Raw genomic sequence first — 14,543 nt, 5'->3', positions numbered from 1 at the left:
AACAATGACCGGCCGTGCTCATGCATAGTGTGAGTTTGAGTGAACATGTGGTAAAGGTAAGTCTTTAACGCAGATGGGGGGTACACATTCCTAAAGAAACGCAGCTGCAATAATGCTGGAAAATATCCACAAACACGTACACACCATATTACCAATGCTAAAACAATTTAGTTTAGTCTGCGGAGAGACGCTTGTGTGTTTTTGTCTGTAAGGTGTTGTTATATTTTATGAGAACACGTTTAGCTCTTTAAAATTAAAATAATCCACTGACATCCTGACAAATGTCTGTGGAGCAAATGTTGTTTGGTGTTTATTTATTGGTATGTTTTATAGTGTATTTTATCATTGACAAATGCTTTCCATCCTCTCAGAGTCAAACAATTAATCCATTGTGCCAAACATCACGGCATCTTTTGCTGTCATCAATTAATGGAGGCTATGCATCTTTGCTCATTTTTCTCTACAGATAACCGCATGTTAAAGGTCAATGGTAGCAGAGAAAATCTAGAGTTTAAGTCCCACCAATGGTTTGGAGCATCTGTAAGGACACACAAAGGCAACGTGGTGGTAAGTAGCCATTGGAAAATCAAATAAAATGTTTATTACTGGTGAAAAATGAAAAGCAGTTTAGCAGCTCCACATTTACATCTAGCATGGTAGATATCTGCATCTGTAAAATTAAACAAAGAGGCATAAGCTGCATTTTAAATATCTCTGTGACAGATAATGAAATAAATGACTACACTACTATTGTGGTGGAAACATTATGGCAAATATTGTTTTTATACTGTATATGCTGCCAATTCAAATTCAATGAAAAAACTGATCTCAGGTGGTAATATTTTTACTTTGCATGTTTCATGGAAATTAATAAAAGATGAGATATATTCTATCATAAACATACTGCAATGATACTTATTACACATTCAATGTTTTGATCTTTTTTTTAGAAAAATATTGCCATAAAAAAGATATGGGAAAAATAACAACTGAATATGATAGTCTGGTCTGTTCCCCTTTGAAAAAACTAAACTTGTGATGTATTGTGCAGGCATGTGCTCCTCTCTACCACTGGCGCACGGTGAAAATAAGCGGGGAGATGGATCCCGTGGGTACATGCTATGTGGCTGTCCAAAACTTCAGTGCCTACGCAGAATACTCGCCGTGTCGGACCAGTGAGTCACTCTACTACGCCGCCTCCACTTCCTATCCACCTCACCTTTCCCTTTATTTCACATATCCATTTATGGCCATGATATCAGGTATACTTGCAAGGATAAATGCAACAGCTAGTTTTAGTCATTCATTCATCTTCCTTTCCGCTTATTCTCACAAGGGTTGCGGGGGTTGCTGGAGCCTATCCCAGCAAACTTGGGCAATGGGCGGGAGACACCCTAAATTGGTTGCCAGCCAATCGCAGAACACAATTTAACCAAGCACCAGTCACGCTCACAATCACACCGCCACCGAGTGGGAATCGAACCCAGACTGCGCCCACCAAAGTCCGGCGGGAGAACCACTGCACCATAGAGTGGCGACAGCTACTTTTACATAGAAAATAATGTTGATTTTTGTTGGACATCATCCTAAGATTACATTTGATGGTCCATAGGCTTAAGTCCACCTACCTGCGACCTTGGAATTATTTTACAATACCATATAGTAGTTGTTCATCAGTTTTTTTCTTCTAAATCCAAAAGAATCTGTCTGTGGCTTGTGGCTCTGAATCTTATTTATATCAACGTTATAATACAGTAAGGTTATAGGTCTATGTGTTAATTAAAAACTAGTTCGTTTTTCTTTTTTAAAAATGATTATTATGATTAAAGGTTTTGCAAGCTACTGTAACATTAGACAAAGTGAACATTAATATAGAGATTAATACAACTAAATTAATACAGCCAAAACTAAATTGTAGATTGGCAGTGATACTACAACTTTGCACCAAGATATATATCTAAATAAGATAAGCGTTGCAGGCATTAATTGGAATTTAATTTTTTCCAATAGAGAAAATACATTCATAATACAAGCATATTCACATTCATAGGTCGTGGAACGGATTGTGCTTGTATCACGAGGGTCCGCTGTATATGGTTTATCCCTCAAGTGACTGAAAACCAGACTACAGTATGTATATTAGGTACATTGGCAAACCTCTCAGAAAATGATTAAAATGCTCTTCACTTGATGTGTGCAATCACCACAGTTTTTCTGGATCTCATTAAATTGTGCACAAGTACCTGATTGTGTCCACCAAACCAGTTAATTTTATTAAGGCATGCTCTCCCTTCTAGTTGCACTCTGACACCAACTGTGCTCCTGAAAAATAGAGTTGCTACCTTACATCTCACATTCAAATCCTTTTACGACTGATAATATATCCATGCCTTTTTTCCGTCATCTCCATGGGGCTTGTAGGGACTTTCCTCCTTTACTCCTTAATTCATATGCGCTCACATCGAAGTCACTCCTTCCCCTTCCGTTCGCGGTGATATGAGCATGATAAAGAAGGATGGAGGCTATCAGGTGGCACATCATAAACAGCAGATCAAATGCAGCCTTTAGTGTCCGACTCTGCAAACAAATCCCTTACTGTTCACACTCAGATATACACCAGCAGCCTACATTTATCAGACAAAAACGCGTTTTTCACACACTATTTCTGTGTATGTACCATTTCAAACAAAGCCCCTTTTAACACAGTGAACCATGCAGCTCTCTAGAGGGACATAAAACGGTGCTGTATTTCCTATCATATGTCTCATTCCTGCGACTCCACTAACACCGAATGTTCAACCTCCCTACATCCCATAAATCAAGCTGTGTTTATATGCACGTGCGTTGTTACATATCATCAAGCATCACCTTGGGGTGCCTCCAACGTGGGGAACAATGCATCCTTTTTTATTTCCACGCGCTGTTTAGCGGTATAATTCAAATCAAAACAGTCCTTGACCATATTGTTTTCTCTTTCCTATTTCCTATTAAACTGTTTCATCTGAAAGAGGTAATATACCCCCAAGTCTGAAGAGCTTTTAGCTTCAGAAACAAACATATCCTCTGATTGAAACTAATGACATGTTGCCTTTTTATACTCAATGGTGCGTGTCTGTTTTTTCTTTTTTTTCTCTCTCAGATGACCCAGACCCAGAGGGACAGGGCTTCTGCCAGGCTGGCTTCAGTGTGGATTTCACTAAGGTAAAGATGAGAACAACACTAGCACATTATTGGCAAAGTCGCCCCCAGAAGCATCGAGAACATCCCTTCTTAAAGTTGCAAACTGAGACCTCCCTTTTGAGATTTATAGCGAAAGATGGGGACCCTGTTTATCCCATTGGGAGCCTCGCATCCCAGTGCGCCTCTTAACACAATAGACTAAATACACACGTGCATTCTTTCACTGTAAAGTCAGGGAAACCTTTAACCTTCATCTCATGGTCCGACGTAACCCTCCTGTACAGGAAGCCCTCACTCTGCGAAAGTTGTCAAAATATTTGACAGCAGGAATCAAACACACAAGCATACGATGAGCACACTGGACCTCATTTGTTGTTACACAAATAGTCACGTGCACACAAGTTCCTGTCACATGACTGACCGCAAGTAATTGTATTTATTCCAGGAAGGAAGGTTGGTGGTAGGAGGCCCTGGAAGCTTTTACTGGCAAGGTAAATGCAGGATCACACTCTACATGTACTAAACTGATGTGAGGGTAACTTCTGAATCCAAATCATTTCAACCAAACATCCATCCAGAAAGTCCCCCAAAAATGACTGGAATGTAAACAGAAAAATTTAATGAAGGCCTGATGTGCACCTCTAATCTATGAACTAGTTGCCAGTCAATCACAAGGCACATATAGAAAGATAACTTGTTACAATCATATTCACATCTAGAGACTATTCAGAATCTTTCATTAATGTAACTTGCATGTTTTTCCAAATATGAGTGGGACCCCTGAAACCAAAATGCACACAAAGACTGACGCCAACAGCAAACCTTCAAACTTTGAGGCAGACGTTGTTTGGCGATTGACCAAACCTTTCAAGAAAAATATATGATTAAAATCATCAAAAAGTCTGAAATCATGTAAAAAAAATTGTTTTAATGTTTTAATTCTAGATAGTAATATACATAATGAAAAAAATATACAGTCCTGGATCAAATTAAATTTCCATCTTAAGGCACTGCTGTACAACCAGAATCTGCCATGTTTTTCATATTCTGTGACTGGAGCAATTAAAATTGTAATTTTGTGAAACGAAATGTGGAGAAATTCAATTGTTAGTATATGTTAGTTAAACATGCAGGGAAATAAATGTTTTTAAAAGGGTTTTACCAAGGAACAGATAATTTAATTTAAAAAAAAGGTCAATCAGCAATCCCAAAATGGATTATGTTCATTCTCAAAGGTTCCATTGCATATAGACAGAATTCATATACGGGTCTCTGATGAGTTTAGCAGTCTTATGACTGCAGTTTACTCCCACACACACAGACACACAATGGGAAAAAAAGAAGAGTCTTTATTTTTCACCAATTCTGGCAATTTCAGCCAGATAAGCATTGTCATTGAAAAATATAGTATTTTCTTTCTTTAAGAGTCCCCTTCCCCTTACCAATTACACTTCAAGTATATCACAGTGACAGGAAGTGAGTGTTTGGGCTCCATAAGGATCTGTTCTGGGTGGTAATGGAGTGAGGAGGGACGGCAGCTCAGTTCCATGATAAAGTTTTCAGGTTGAGGAGGGTCAGAGAGAAAAGGTGACGGCTGGGATAGCAGGTCATTAAGGAGATGACAGTAACATGTTGCAGAAGGCAGCGAAAGAGATGTAAGGTGAGGGGCAAGGGTTAAGGATTTAGACATCCCAGATGCAGCTCTTGCACGATGGATTGCTTTCAGAATGTGGACACCAAGGAGAATGCTGAAATGTCATATAGTTGGAGTTCAATCATATTTGTAAGAGTATTGCCATTACTCCAGGTAGTCTCTCCAGGGTCATCTATATTATCCTAAATAAGAGAAATCACTGTTCTACAGATGCTCATTTATCTCCAATTTCCTTAAAGTCCTCGTTCTATCACAGGACCGTCACATAGCATATTCGCAAGAATTGCTACATACTCGGCACAAATTGTCACCCTGGTAGATTGCCACATACATCATTTCGTGGGATCGGTCCGTTTGTGTTGTGATGAAATCGCCAACTTTTTCTAGCTCGGTTCCTCAATATTCTAATGTTTAAAAGAAAAGAAATCGCCCATGCAAGTATAAACAAGCCTTGGGTGTCATTTGGGGAATGTCCTATTTATTCAAGTTGGTACAGATGCAAGATAGAAAATTGCACACGTTTTGGTGAAAGTTTAATGATTTAATGGTGATCCAAAAGCTAAAAAAAAAATCACATCACTCATATTTCTGTTGCTTTCATTATCCAGCTGTCAAATTCTGTTTGATATATGTCACAAGGCAATGAGACTTTACAAATGGGAAACATTCCATTTTTGGTAAGTACTGAGACAGTGTTTCTGTTCTGGCTTATCACAACAAAATGTTGATTTTTTTCCCCCAAAAACTAAAAACAATGAAACTTATTTATCTATGTTTGCTTTCCTGCGCCAAGGGAATAATTCTGTCTGACTCAAATGGCAATACCCAATTTATGAGGTGCAGAGTTCTAAGTTGGAACACTTTACTCATATATAGACAGCACTTTTTCATTCTTGTGTGGGTGTATGATTTAAAAAGGAACAAAAAAGACAACATGAATTCTCATAATAAAACGAGACGTGAAAGAAAAACCTGTTGCTTGTTTTACACTTCATTTGTTTATTAGTAGGCCTAGGGTACTTCCTGTTTCATAGAATGACAAGTGAAGAAATACGTGGCATGCCATTTTTGTTTTAGTCTGGCCGTTTGTTGTTTTCTACCTAAAACTGGGTTAGTTAAAACAATGCACTTGTATATACTCTTAACAAACCCTAAAAGACACACAGCTCTTTAGAACCCATCCAAAAATGTTTGTAGGGTTTTTGTTTGTCAGCTTTTTTTAATAATGAATGTTGCAGCATATAAAAGCCACAATAGACTAATGGACTCTCCCTTTGGTGCATTTGTCTGACTGCCTCCAGTTAAAATACTTCCTCTTCATGTTTATAAAAGCACTTCGCCTGGATTTTATGGACTCTTATATGAAACAATCCTCATTAGCAGCGGAGCCATTACACGCATACTCGTAGACACTTTAATATGTACACTTTTGCAATATCTAATACAAGACTTGGACAAAAATATCTAGAACCACAGCATCCAGTTATGTTTGACACTAATTGTAAATGACTTAATTCAAGATTTAATTTAGTTTTAATTCAAATTTATTTTAGTTACACAGCGTCTTGATGTCATTAAGAAGATTTCTGTAAATGTACATATGTATATGTCCATATTTCGTGCGTGACTTTTATTGTGAAGATCACAAACTTAAAAGAAGCACCTGACGTGTGAACCGTGGAGGACTTTGTTAGTGTTTTAGTATACATTTTTGCACCTGCAAAAGCGACACAATATCTCATGATGGTTGGATGTTTTTACAAACAGACAGAATACAATTAAACGAACTGAATACCATCACATCAGTTAAGACTGGACCATCTTTTGGCTGGTATGCTACACTGAAAGAGGCATCACCATGTTTATTGTTGTGAATGTAGTTTGCAGTAGTGTAAGAATTTTGCGAATTGTACTTAAACTATTTTTTATAAACACCTGTCATTATGATGCAGTGCATTCCACGCCAGTCCAACCACTGTAATACGCACATTCTGAAGTTGTGCCTAATGTTGTGACCAATGAGTGTATGGTCTCCCCATTGTTTCCATATACCATGTCATTAGTCAAGGTTAATGGTGAGTTTAATGTGTTGATATGTTATTTTGGGAGATAGTCAGTCCAAGTAGGCAATGTGAAGTTACCAGGAAGGTTAAGCAGTGGCCATTTCCTCTGCCTGAGTCCAAGCACACGCACCATGCGCATTAAAAAGGATTTATGGGTGCTTGAGTACGGCAGTAGATAAAATGCTTTGTTTGTTTGACCTACTGCTCAAAAGCAGAGCAAAGGTGTTGTTTGCGTCTCTGCGAATATGGATAAATCATAAGTCCTCACTGTGGAAGAAGACAGATGTTTTCTTGCAAGTTTTAAGTAACATTATAAACATATTTCCTGTTTTTTGCTCGAGCAATGATGGATTTTACATTCCCTGGGGGAGCATTCCGATGTATCGTTAGCTCTATGCACACAATGCTTCTAACGATGATGCGTGTGCCTAAATAGATGTGACATTCTCACTCTGCTTATTTGCCTGTTCTGTGTATCTCTGTCTGTTTCCAGGTCAGGTGATGACAGCAGGCGTAGCTGAGATACTGAATGGGTACTCAATGAAGGCCGTTTTAAGACGAGTTCCAGGAGAGAAACACACCGCTGCTGCTGAAGACACACACGATGACAGTTATCTCGGTAATCCACAAACTCTGTCTTTTTAGGATTGTGGAGTCATCTTCAAAATCAAAGTGTGTTTCTCAGGACCAACATTTGATACTAGGTTAAAGATTCAGACTTGGTTATCATCTTATCTGATGAGGTGGCAAATATCCATTACAAAGAATTTCCTCTTACACTTAGCAGTAATTGCAGAGATTTAGTAGAGAATTTTCTGTTGCTAAAATACTAACATTTCTGGTGTAGCTTTGACCTGGAAGAAAGGTCATCAGGTTATCGCCAATCCTCCCTGTCGCTGTCAACTCTTAACAACAACACTCTCCCGTTGTCAGGTCAGCAATGACTGGCCATGTCACTTCTCTCTCTCACCATGTTTACGGAAGCTCTTGCGTTCAAGCAAACATGAGGTTCTTTCTGACGCCTACGAATGGCGGGTTTTCTCCAATGACTTCTCAGTTCAACCTTTGTCACTAGATTCCACACTTATTGAGATGGGAATTTTCCACTTCTGATTAAGAGCGTCATAAGCCATGTCGTTCATCCCTTGTTCCAGAAATCTTTAACAAGTTGCTCTTATTTAGCCTTTTGCTTCTTCACAGCCTTTTTCCCTTGACTGTGTAAACTGCACTGGGATAATTTTATTCCCCTCTGGAGACTACACGATGATGTCATTGCCAGGCCAGGGTTGCGGATATAATGCCTTCTGGAAATTGGTGTTTCCTTCTACCTATTTCCTATCACCGAGGTGACTTTTGGAGATTCTTGGATGTGGATGCAAAGTCAACAGTAAAAGCTTTAGCTTTTCATGTTTGTTTCTTGGCCTTACTTGCTGGAGGATGCCTTGACCGCAATAATCACTGTCTCTCCAATTGTGTCTGTGCAGTCTTAAAAGCAAAAGATCATTGCCCCTTTCTCAGCACACAATCTGGACAATGTGTTCTGCGTTGTGCACAACATCTGTATATAGACTGGAGTGGTAAGGTCTAAGTTCGGAGTAGAAAGAATATGAGAATGAGTGACACATTTTCATGGTCACCCTTCTAAAGAACCTCAAGGTTTCAAACTTAATCGTGGCTCTCGTCTACTGATGAACCTTTGCTAGATATGTACTCTACAAAACCATGCATTGGGTCCAACCTGTTATTTTAGCAACTCGTGAAAAATTGGTGGCATTGTAGCTTACTATGCACACTTTCAAACGGAGGAACATATGATGACCTAGTCAATGTACGTGATCAAAATTGGCCAGTCATTTCCACATCTATATCCTCGACCATATGTATAACAGGTAGAGTCGATTGCAAAGCCTTGGTTAACAATTGTTCTCACTTGTTTAATTTTCTTTGCATTTGGCAAGTTTACTCCAAATACATCATATAGGCCTACTTATCTTTCTCTTCACACATTGATCTCTATGTGTTGTTATTTCCTCGTGTACACTGATTTTGTCTTTCATTCTATTTTATTCTGTTAGGTATCGTTACAAACAGTGATTGCCATTTTCCATAATTTAACTATCTGACATCACTGCAATTTCGTCTGATTGGCTAAAATAGTTGTAACACAATGTGTTATAGTGCATGTGCCATTTGCTTTGGCGTGTTCTTGACAACCTCCAAAAGTGTTTTCATGTGGACAAAAATACTCAAACAGTTTTGTTTCCCCCAGAGTGAAGCAAAAGTGTTCTTGTTCTCTACCTCTGCAATGCTAATAATAGTAAATAGTTTGGCCTGACTGTTTTCAACAAAAAATGGAAAACAATGTCTCTACAAACATTCCTCTTACATTGCAAGAGTGGGCGAGAGTAAATTTCATCAAATTTATAGTAGTTCTCAAAAAAGTACATTAATAATAATACTTATGGCAGTGGAGATGGATAACTTATACCAGTCATACCATGATTGCTGAATTATTTATAGTTTGATTTTGTTAATGTTTTTACAAATGTCACCAGCATGGGTTAATGTGCAAATATCTGTCCCTTTAGGGTACTCTGTGGCGACGGGGGAATTTACTGGAGATTCGGAACAAGGTGAGAAAATGATAAACATATGCAGCACCAATAACCACAGGTTGTCTCCTTTGCCCCCCGTGCATGCTTAAATCTGTGATATGTGATCGGGTGACCCAAAGAGACCGAGTGCACAGCTGGGTGACAATGTGCGGCTCTGAACTCCCAGGCAATAATGAGAACTGTCTCTGAATGTCTGGGTCGTGACCCTGAGGGAACACGTCTTTGGGAATTACTGATAACGGGATTTCCTGCGCTCCACTTTGACTGATTAGAATGATTAGTGGCAGACCTGTGAATGTTTAGGGTTTCATCCTGGACTTCCTAATGAGCCTACGCTGGATAAATTTAGTAGAATTTAATGCAAAAATAAAATGGGTATTTCAGTGTATTTTTTTTCCATTTATCATTGTATTTATTGATATATATCACATATTTGATAAAACCCGTTGCAATGTGTTGAGAAAAGAAAGGTGTTTCCATTTTATTAAGTACACTACACAGAATTGTTTTTTAAATAGTTACATTACTCAGTACTACTCCATATTAACCAAGAGTTACTATTGCTAAAAACGATTTTAAATTTTGTAGAATTGTTACTTCATTTTCAGTCTACGTTACTCCAAGTACTATTGGCTCCAATTGTCTTGCCTATCTCCTGCAGTCTGTCTGCTAATGATTTTTTTCCAAAGAGCTGAATTTTAAACACTCAATTCAAAGACCCTCCGGCACAACACATGTCAGAGAGTCTTTATAGTTACACAAGCCTTTGGATGCAAATGTTGTGGTGCGAAGCTCACTGTGGTCTCGGTCACAGAGTCTTCTTCACAAGCATGAAGTGGTCGTAACTTTAAAGTTCCGATGGCAAGTTGTGCTTCATGGTCGGGTAGTTATAAGAAATAGCTAGAGGGCAGAAGAGTAAATGGTGTCTATGGTCACTCTTAAGACATAAATTACACTGCAGTTATTATTCACTAGAACAGCCGATCATTCAGTGTGTTCTTGGCGCTTCTCTTTTCACAGTTGTTGTACTGTTTAAAGTTTAAAGCCTTTGACAAACCTTTGTCAAGCCCAGTCTTTGAATCTAAGTCCTTTCCACATGTGCACTAATTCAAGTCTGTTTTGGAATTTTTCAGAGCTCCTGGCCGGAGTGCCAAGAGGAGCACAAAACTTTGGATATGTGAGTATCGATACAGGAATGTCAAAAGTGGTGTGTTTTTGCACGGATTTTAGAGGTAATCATACAAAAAGTTGAGGACCATTGTGATCAAAGTGGCGTTAGGGAATTTGACTGACCTCTGAACTCGTGTAAGCCCCTCAGCGAGAAAAAAAGTCCCAATCCTCCAATGATAATTTTTTAGGGGGTCAATTAAAGAGGAAAGACATTCAAAGAGCCTCATCATTCCACTGTTAAATGTGTAATTGTGTAAATTTAGTAATAAATGACCTTAATCTGTTACCAGAGGAATATTACAGCGATATAGATTCCATTTCAATATACCATGACTAATTCATAAAATTATTCACTGTCATTTTTGAGTGCATTGGCAGATTGTGGCAAATTTTGCAGACACCACAACAATAGGAGCTGATTTCCATCATAAATTCCCCAGTATCGAACTCATGAAAAACACACTGAGTGCACAAAAAGGTTAGGGGCCACAAATACATGACTCACCCTGGCGCCTGCAACCCACTGATTTGACTGTGTGAGAAGCAAATAAGAAACCATTTCCAGACTTCACCACAGTCATTTCAGCCTGTTACACGGCTTCCTCGTCCCTCTCCACCGCCACCACGGCTATCACGACAACAGCAAAGGGAGGAATCTGTCTTTTCGTCGAGGATGTGGAACAATATATCGACTGGTCGATGCCTGTGGTTCACCGCTTTCAGACCTGGGACTTGAACTCGTCAAGCATCGTCATGTTCGCAAAGCTGGCACTTCAATGTGGAAAGAAGCTCCAGACGGGCCATGAAGAAACTTGAGTCTTACAGAACCAGACAGACCCTTTTGACTCGATTAGAACCTCTATGTTGGGCTGTGTTTTTAACTTTAGAGCTCTCTTATGGGAACTTGTCCCCAGGGCTGAGTATGTCGATCTTCCCTAATGACATATGGCTTCCGCTGCATGTGGAGGGCGCTGACCCCACGTCACCCCGCTAACCCGCTTTCATGCAAACACAAGTTCCCTCGCCTTAACCTGCAACCACAGTGCACCCAGAGTACACACACACTATGCAATACCGTTTGAGGTCTGGGAGAAAATGCTGCATCAGTATATTGAGTGCAATAGGGGAAGCAGGTTGGTTGTTTTCATATCCTATACAATTATCCCCCTGGGACCAGTTATCATTTAACGCTATAAATCTGATATTTGTATTTAACTTTATCTCCTTTTCTGTTTGTAAATCATTCCTGGTTGAGTGTGTCTTTGCAACATCTGTGATTGGGTCAAGCAGTATCCATCCGTGTGTGTACGTTTGCGTGTTTGTGTGTGTGTGTGTGTGTGTGTGTGTGTGTGTGTGTGTGTGTGTGTGTGTGTGTGTGTGAGAAGCCCCCGGCTGTCTCCATGTGGTTGTTATTTTAGGTCTTATGAAGGAATTCTCAGCCTCCCCCCTCCATCTCTCCTCACAAGTAGGGTTACTTTTGGGGGGAAGGAGAGCGTGAGAAGGGGGGGTCAAGGTGAACCTAGAACTTGGTCATGGGGGAGGGCAGGGACAAAAAGGAAGACATAATAACCTTTTTATTGTTGTTTTATTGCATTGTTTTGTGTGTTTCGTTTACTCTGAGATCTCAATGAAATCTGCCGAGTCCTCACAAGGGTGTTTTTTACTTCTGTAGGTGGTGATGATCAATTCATCCAATCTGACGTTCATTCTGAATTTCACCGGAGAACAGGTAGAAGCATCAGCACATTTTTGTCATTCCTAACGCAACAAGCTATGGATATATAGGAAATGATTTTTTTTGCAATAATAATAATCGCAGGTGTCCTGGTCACATAATTTAGGATTGAGTTTGAGGAGCTGCCTATATCAAGTCCGAATCCAAAACCTCAACGATGTGATAAGGAGACTAGTAAAAGCACATTCCATTATCACAATCCCTATGTCAACATTCATTCATTCATCTTCCATGCCGCGCATCCTCACAAGTGTCGTGGGGGGTGCTGTAGCCTATCCCAGCTGACTTCAGGGCAGAGGCGGGGGGCACCCTGAATTGGTGGCCAGCCGATCGCAAGGCACTAACAGACGGATAATCATTTGCACTCACACTCATACCTATAGGCAATTTAGAGTGTCCAATCAGCCTACAATGCATGTTTTTGGAATGTGGGAGAAACCGGAGTACCCGGAGAAAACCCACGCAGGCCCGGGGAGAACATGCAAACTCCACACTAGTGGACCAACCTGGATTTGAACCCAGGACCCCAGAGCTGTAAGGCCGACGTGTTAACCACTCAAGCCGCCGGGCCGCCACCCTTGGGAAAATCTTCAATTATAATTTAATTAAAATATCAGATGTTGTTTATGACTATAATGTGTAATACTCAATTCTCCTTCCTTCAGATGGCCTCATATTTTGGCTACTCAGTGGCTGTAACTGACCTAAACGGCGATGGGTAAGTGGAGTAGTTGTCTTAGTTGCTAGAATTGCATGTAACGTAAATATTATAACTAATCTTCACATTCTGCTTTCAGGACGGATGATGTCTTAGTCGGAGCCCCCCTCTTTATGGAGCGGGAGATGGAAAGCAAACCCAAAGAGGTTGGCAGGGTCTACCTGTACTTACAGAAGGCCCCACTCAACTTCTCAAAAGCTGTCGCCCTCACCGGTACGCACACCTTCGGGCGCTTCGGCACGGCCATAGCGCCTCTGGGAGACGTCAACAACGATGGATACAACGGTGAGCGGTGGGAAAAAAGCATGGGAAAGAAAAGATACAAAGGAAATTAGCATGGATAAAATTTATCTGAGTAACACAAACAAATGTGAGAGGAAAAATAACTCCCCCCTCCTCTTCACAATCTTTGGCTCGAGGCTGATTTTAGAAGAGAAGTGGCAGATGATAACAAAAATGTGACCTTATTATTGTTGTTTTATTACATCAATATAAAGATTTTCATGTGAATGAATAGCCAATTTCCTCCCTAGGGTTAGCATTCATGAAAGCTTGTTTGTAAGATTTGAACTGCAGAGAAAATATAAACCACCTCATCCAATGAAGCCTGTTCTCACCAGAATTTCAGAGTTTGTATAAAACTAATGTGTTGATATTCGAAGAAAACTGCAGAATTTAAGGATTATAGAAAGAAATTAAGTTTTAATCAGAAGATTTCCTGAGCGTAAAATATAGAAACATTCTAAAGGTAACAATGGATTTTTTAAGGAAATATTTACATCAAAAGTCTAGTTATGAATGCATCAGGTCTGAATCGATAATGTTACGAGGTTTTCATTCTACAAATTAATGACATTTAGAAAAAAATAAACTTTCCGAGATATGTTATGCTCTGGTGCAAATGTTTGAGAAAATACCGTAGTTAAAAAAAAGACCAAATATTTTTAGTTCAGTTTGAACATACATTAAATATGTTACATAAATTGCAATCAATATTAAGGGCAAGAATAAATCCATTGCATCACAATTAGAAATTGTTGCTTTGCTCCACCTGTTGCTCACTTATTTCACTACCACGCACTAATTCTCATATTTTTCGCTTCACGCTTGAACTCTTTAGTTTTGACACTATCAAGATTAAACTAAAAGTCTGCACAGGTTCATATTTAGAATGTCTGTCTTTGTTAGGAATTGCAACAATAAACAGACAGTAGGTCCCCTCCTCTCAAACTCCATCCATTGTTTCGGTTTTAAGGGCTTTACAAAGCTCGGGAATTGATGTTTACAGTTTCAGAGTCTTTCAAAGATTTAAATAGGTGTGAAATGAATTGTGACCCTTCCTGTTTGCCAATTTTGGACAACTGTTTTAGGTAAATCCAATGACAGACAGACATCTTTTTCAGCATTT

General features: G+C 39.4%; 1 protein-coding gene across 1 annotated transcript in view; it reads left to right on the top strand.

The window, feature by feature from the left end:
• itga8 (integrin, alpha 8) overlaps positions 1 to 14,543 on the top strand; it is a 48,742-nt gene that overhangs the window by 4,382 nt on the left and 29,817 nt on the right. The window contains exons 3-12 of the mRNA XM_077597697.1: positions 467 to 567; positions 1,052 to 1,175; positions 3,140 to 3,201; positions 3,626 to 3,671; positions 7,391 to 7,516; positions 9,486 to 9,530; positions 10,646 to 10,689; positions 12,355 to 12,411; positions 13,083 to 13,135; positions 13,215 to 13,420. Coding sequence (XP_077453823.1) covers positions 467 to 567; positions 1,052 to 1,175; positions 3,140 to 3,201; positions 3,626 to 3,671; positions 7,391 to 7,516; positions 9,486 to 9,530; positions 10,646 to 10,689; positions 12,355 to 12,411; positions 13,083 to 13,135; positions 13,215 to 13,420 — 864 coding nt within the window. The remainder of the gene's footprint in view (positions 1 to 466; positions 568 to 1,051; positions 1,176 to 3,139; positions 3,202 to 3,625; positions 3,672 to 7,390; positions 7,517 to 9,485; positions 9,531 to 10,645; positions 10,690 to 12,354; positions 12,412 to 13,082; positions 13,136 to 13,214; positions 13,421 to 14,543) is intronic.

The sequence above is a fragment of the Stigmatopora argus genome, chromosome 4, assembly GCF_051989625.1.
Source record: "Stigmatopora argus isolate UIUO_Sarg chromosome 4, RoL_Sarg_1.0, whole genome shotgun sequence".
Lineage (NCBI taxonomy): Eukaryota > Metazoa > Chordata > Actinopteri > Syngnathiformes > Syngnathidae > Stigmatopora > Stigmatopora argus.
The sequence above is the reverse complement of the archived record's forward strand: the minus strand, read 5'-3'. Positions and strand labels throughout refer to the sequence as shown.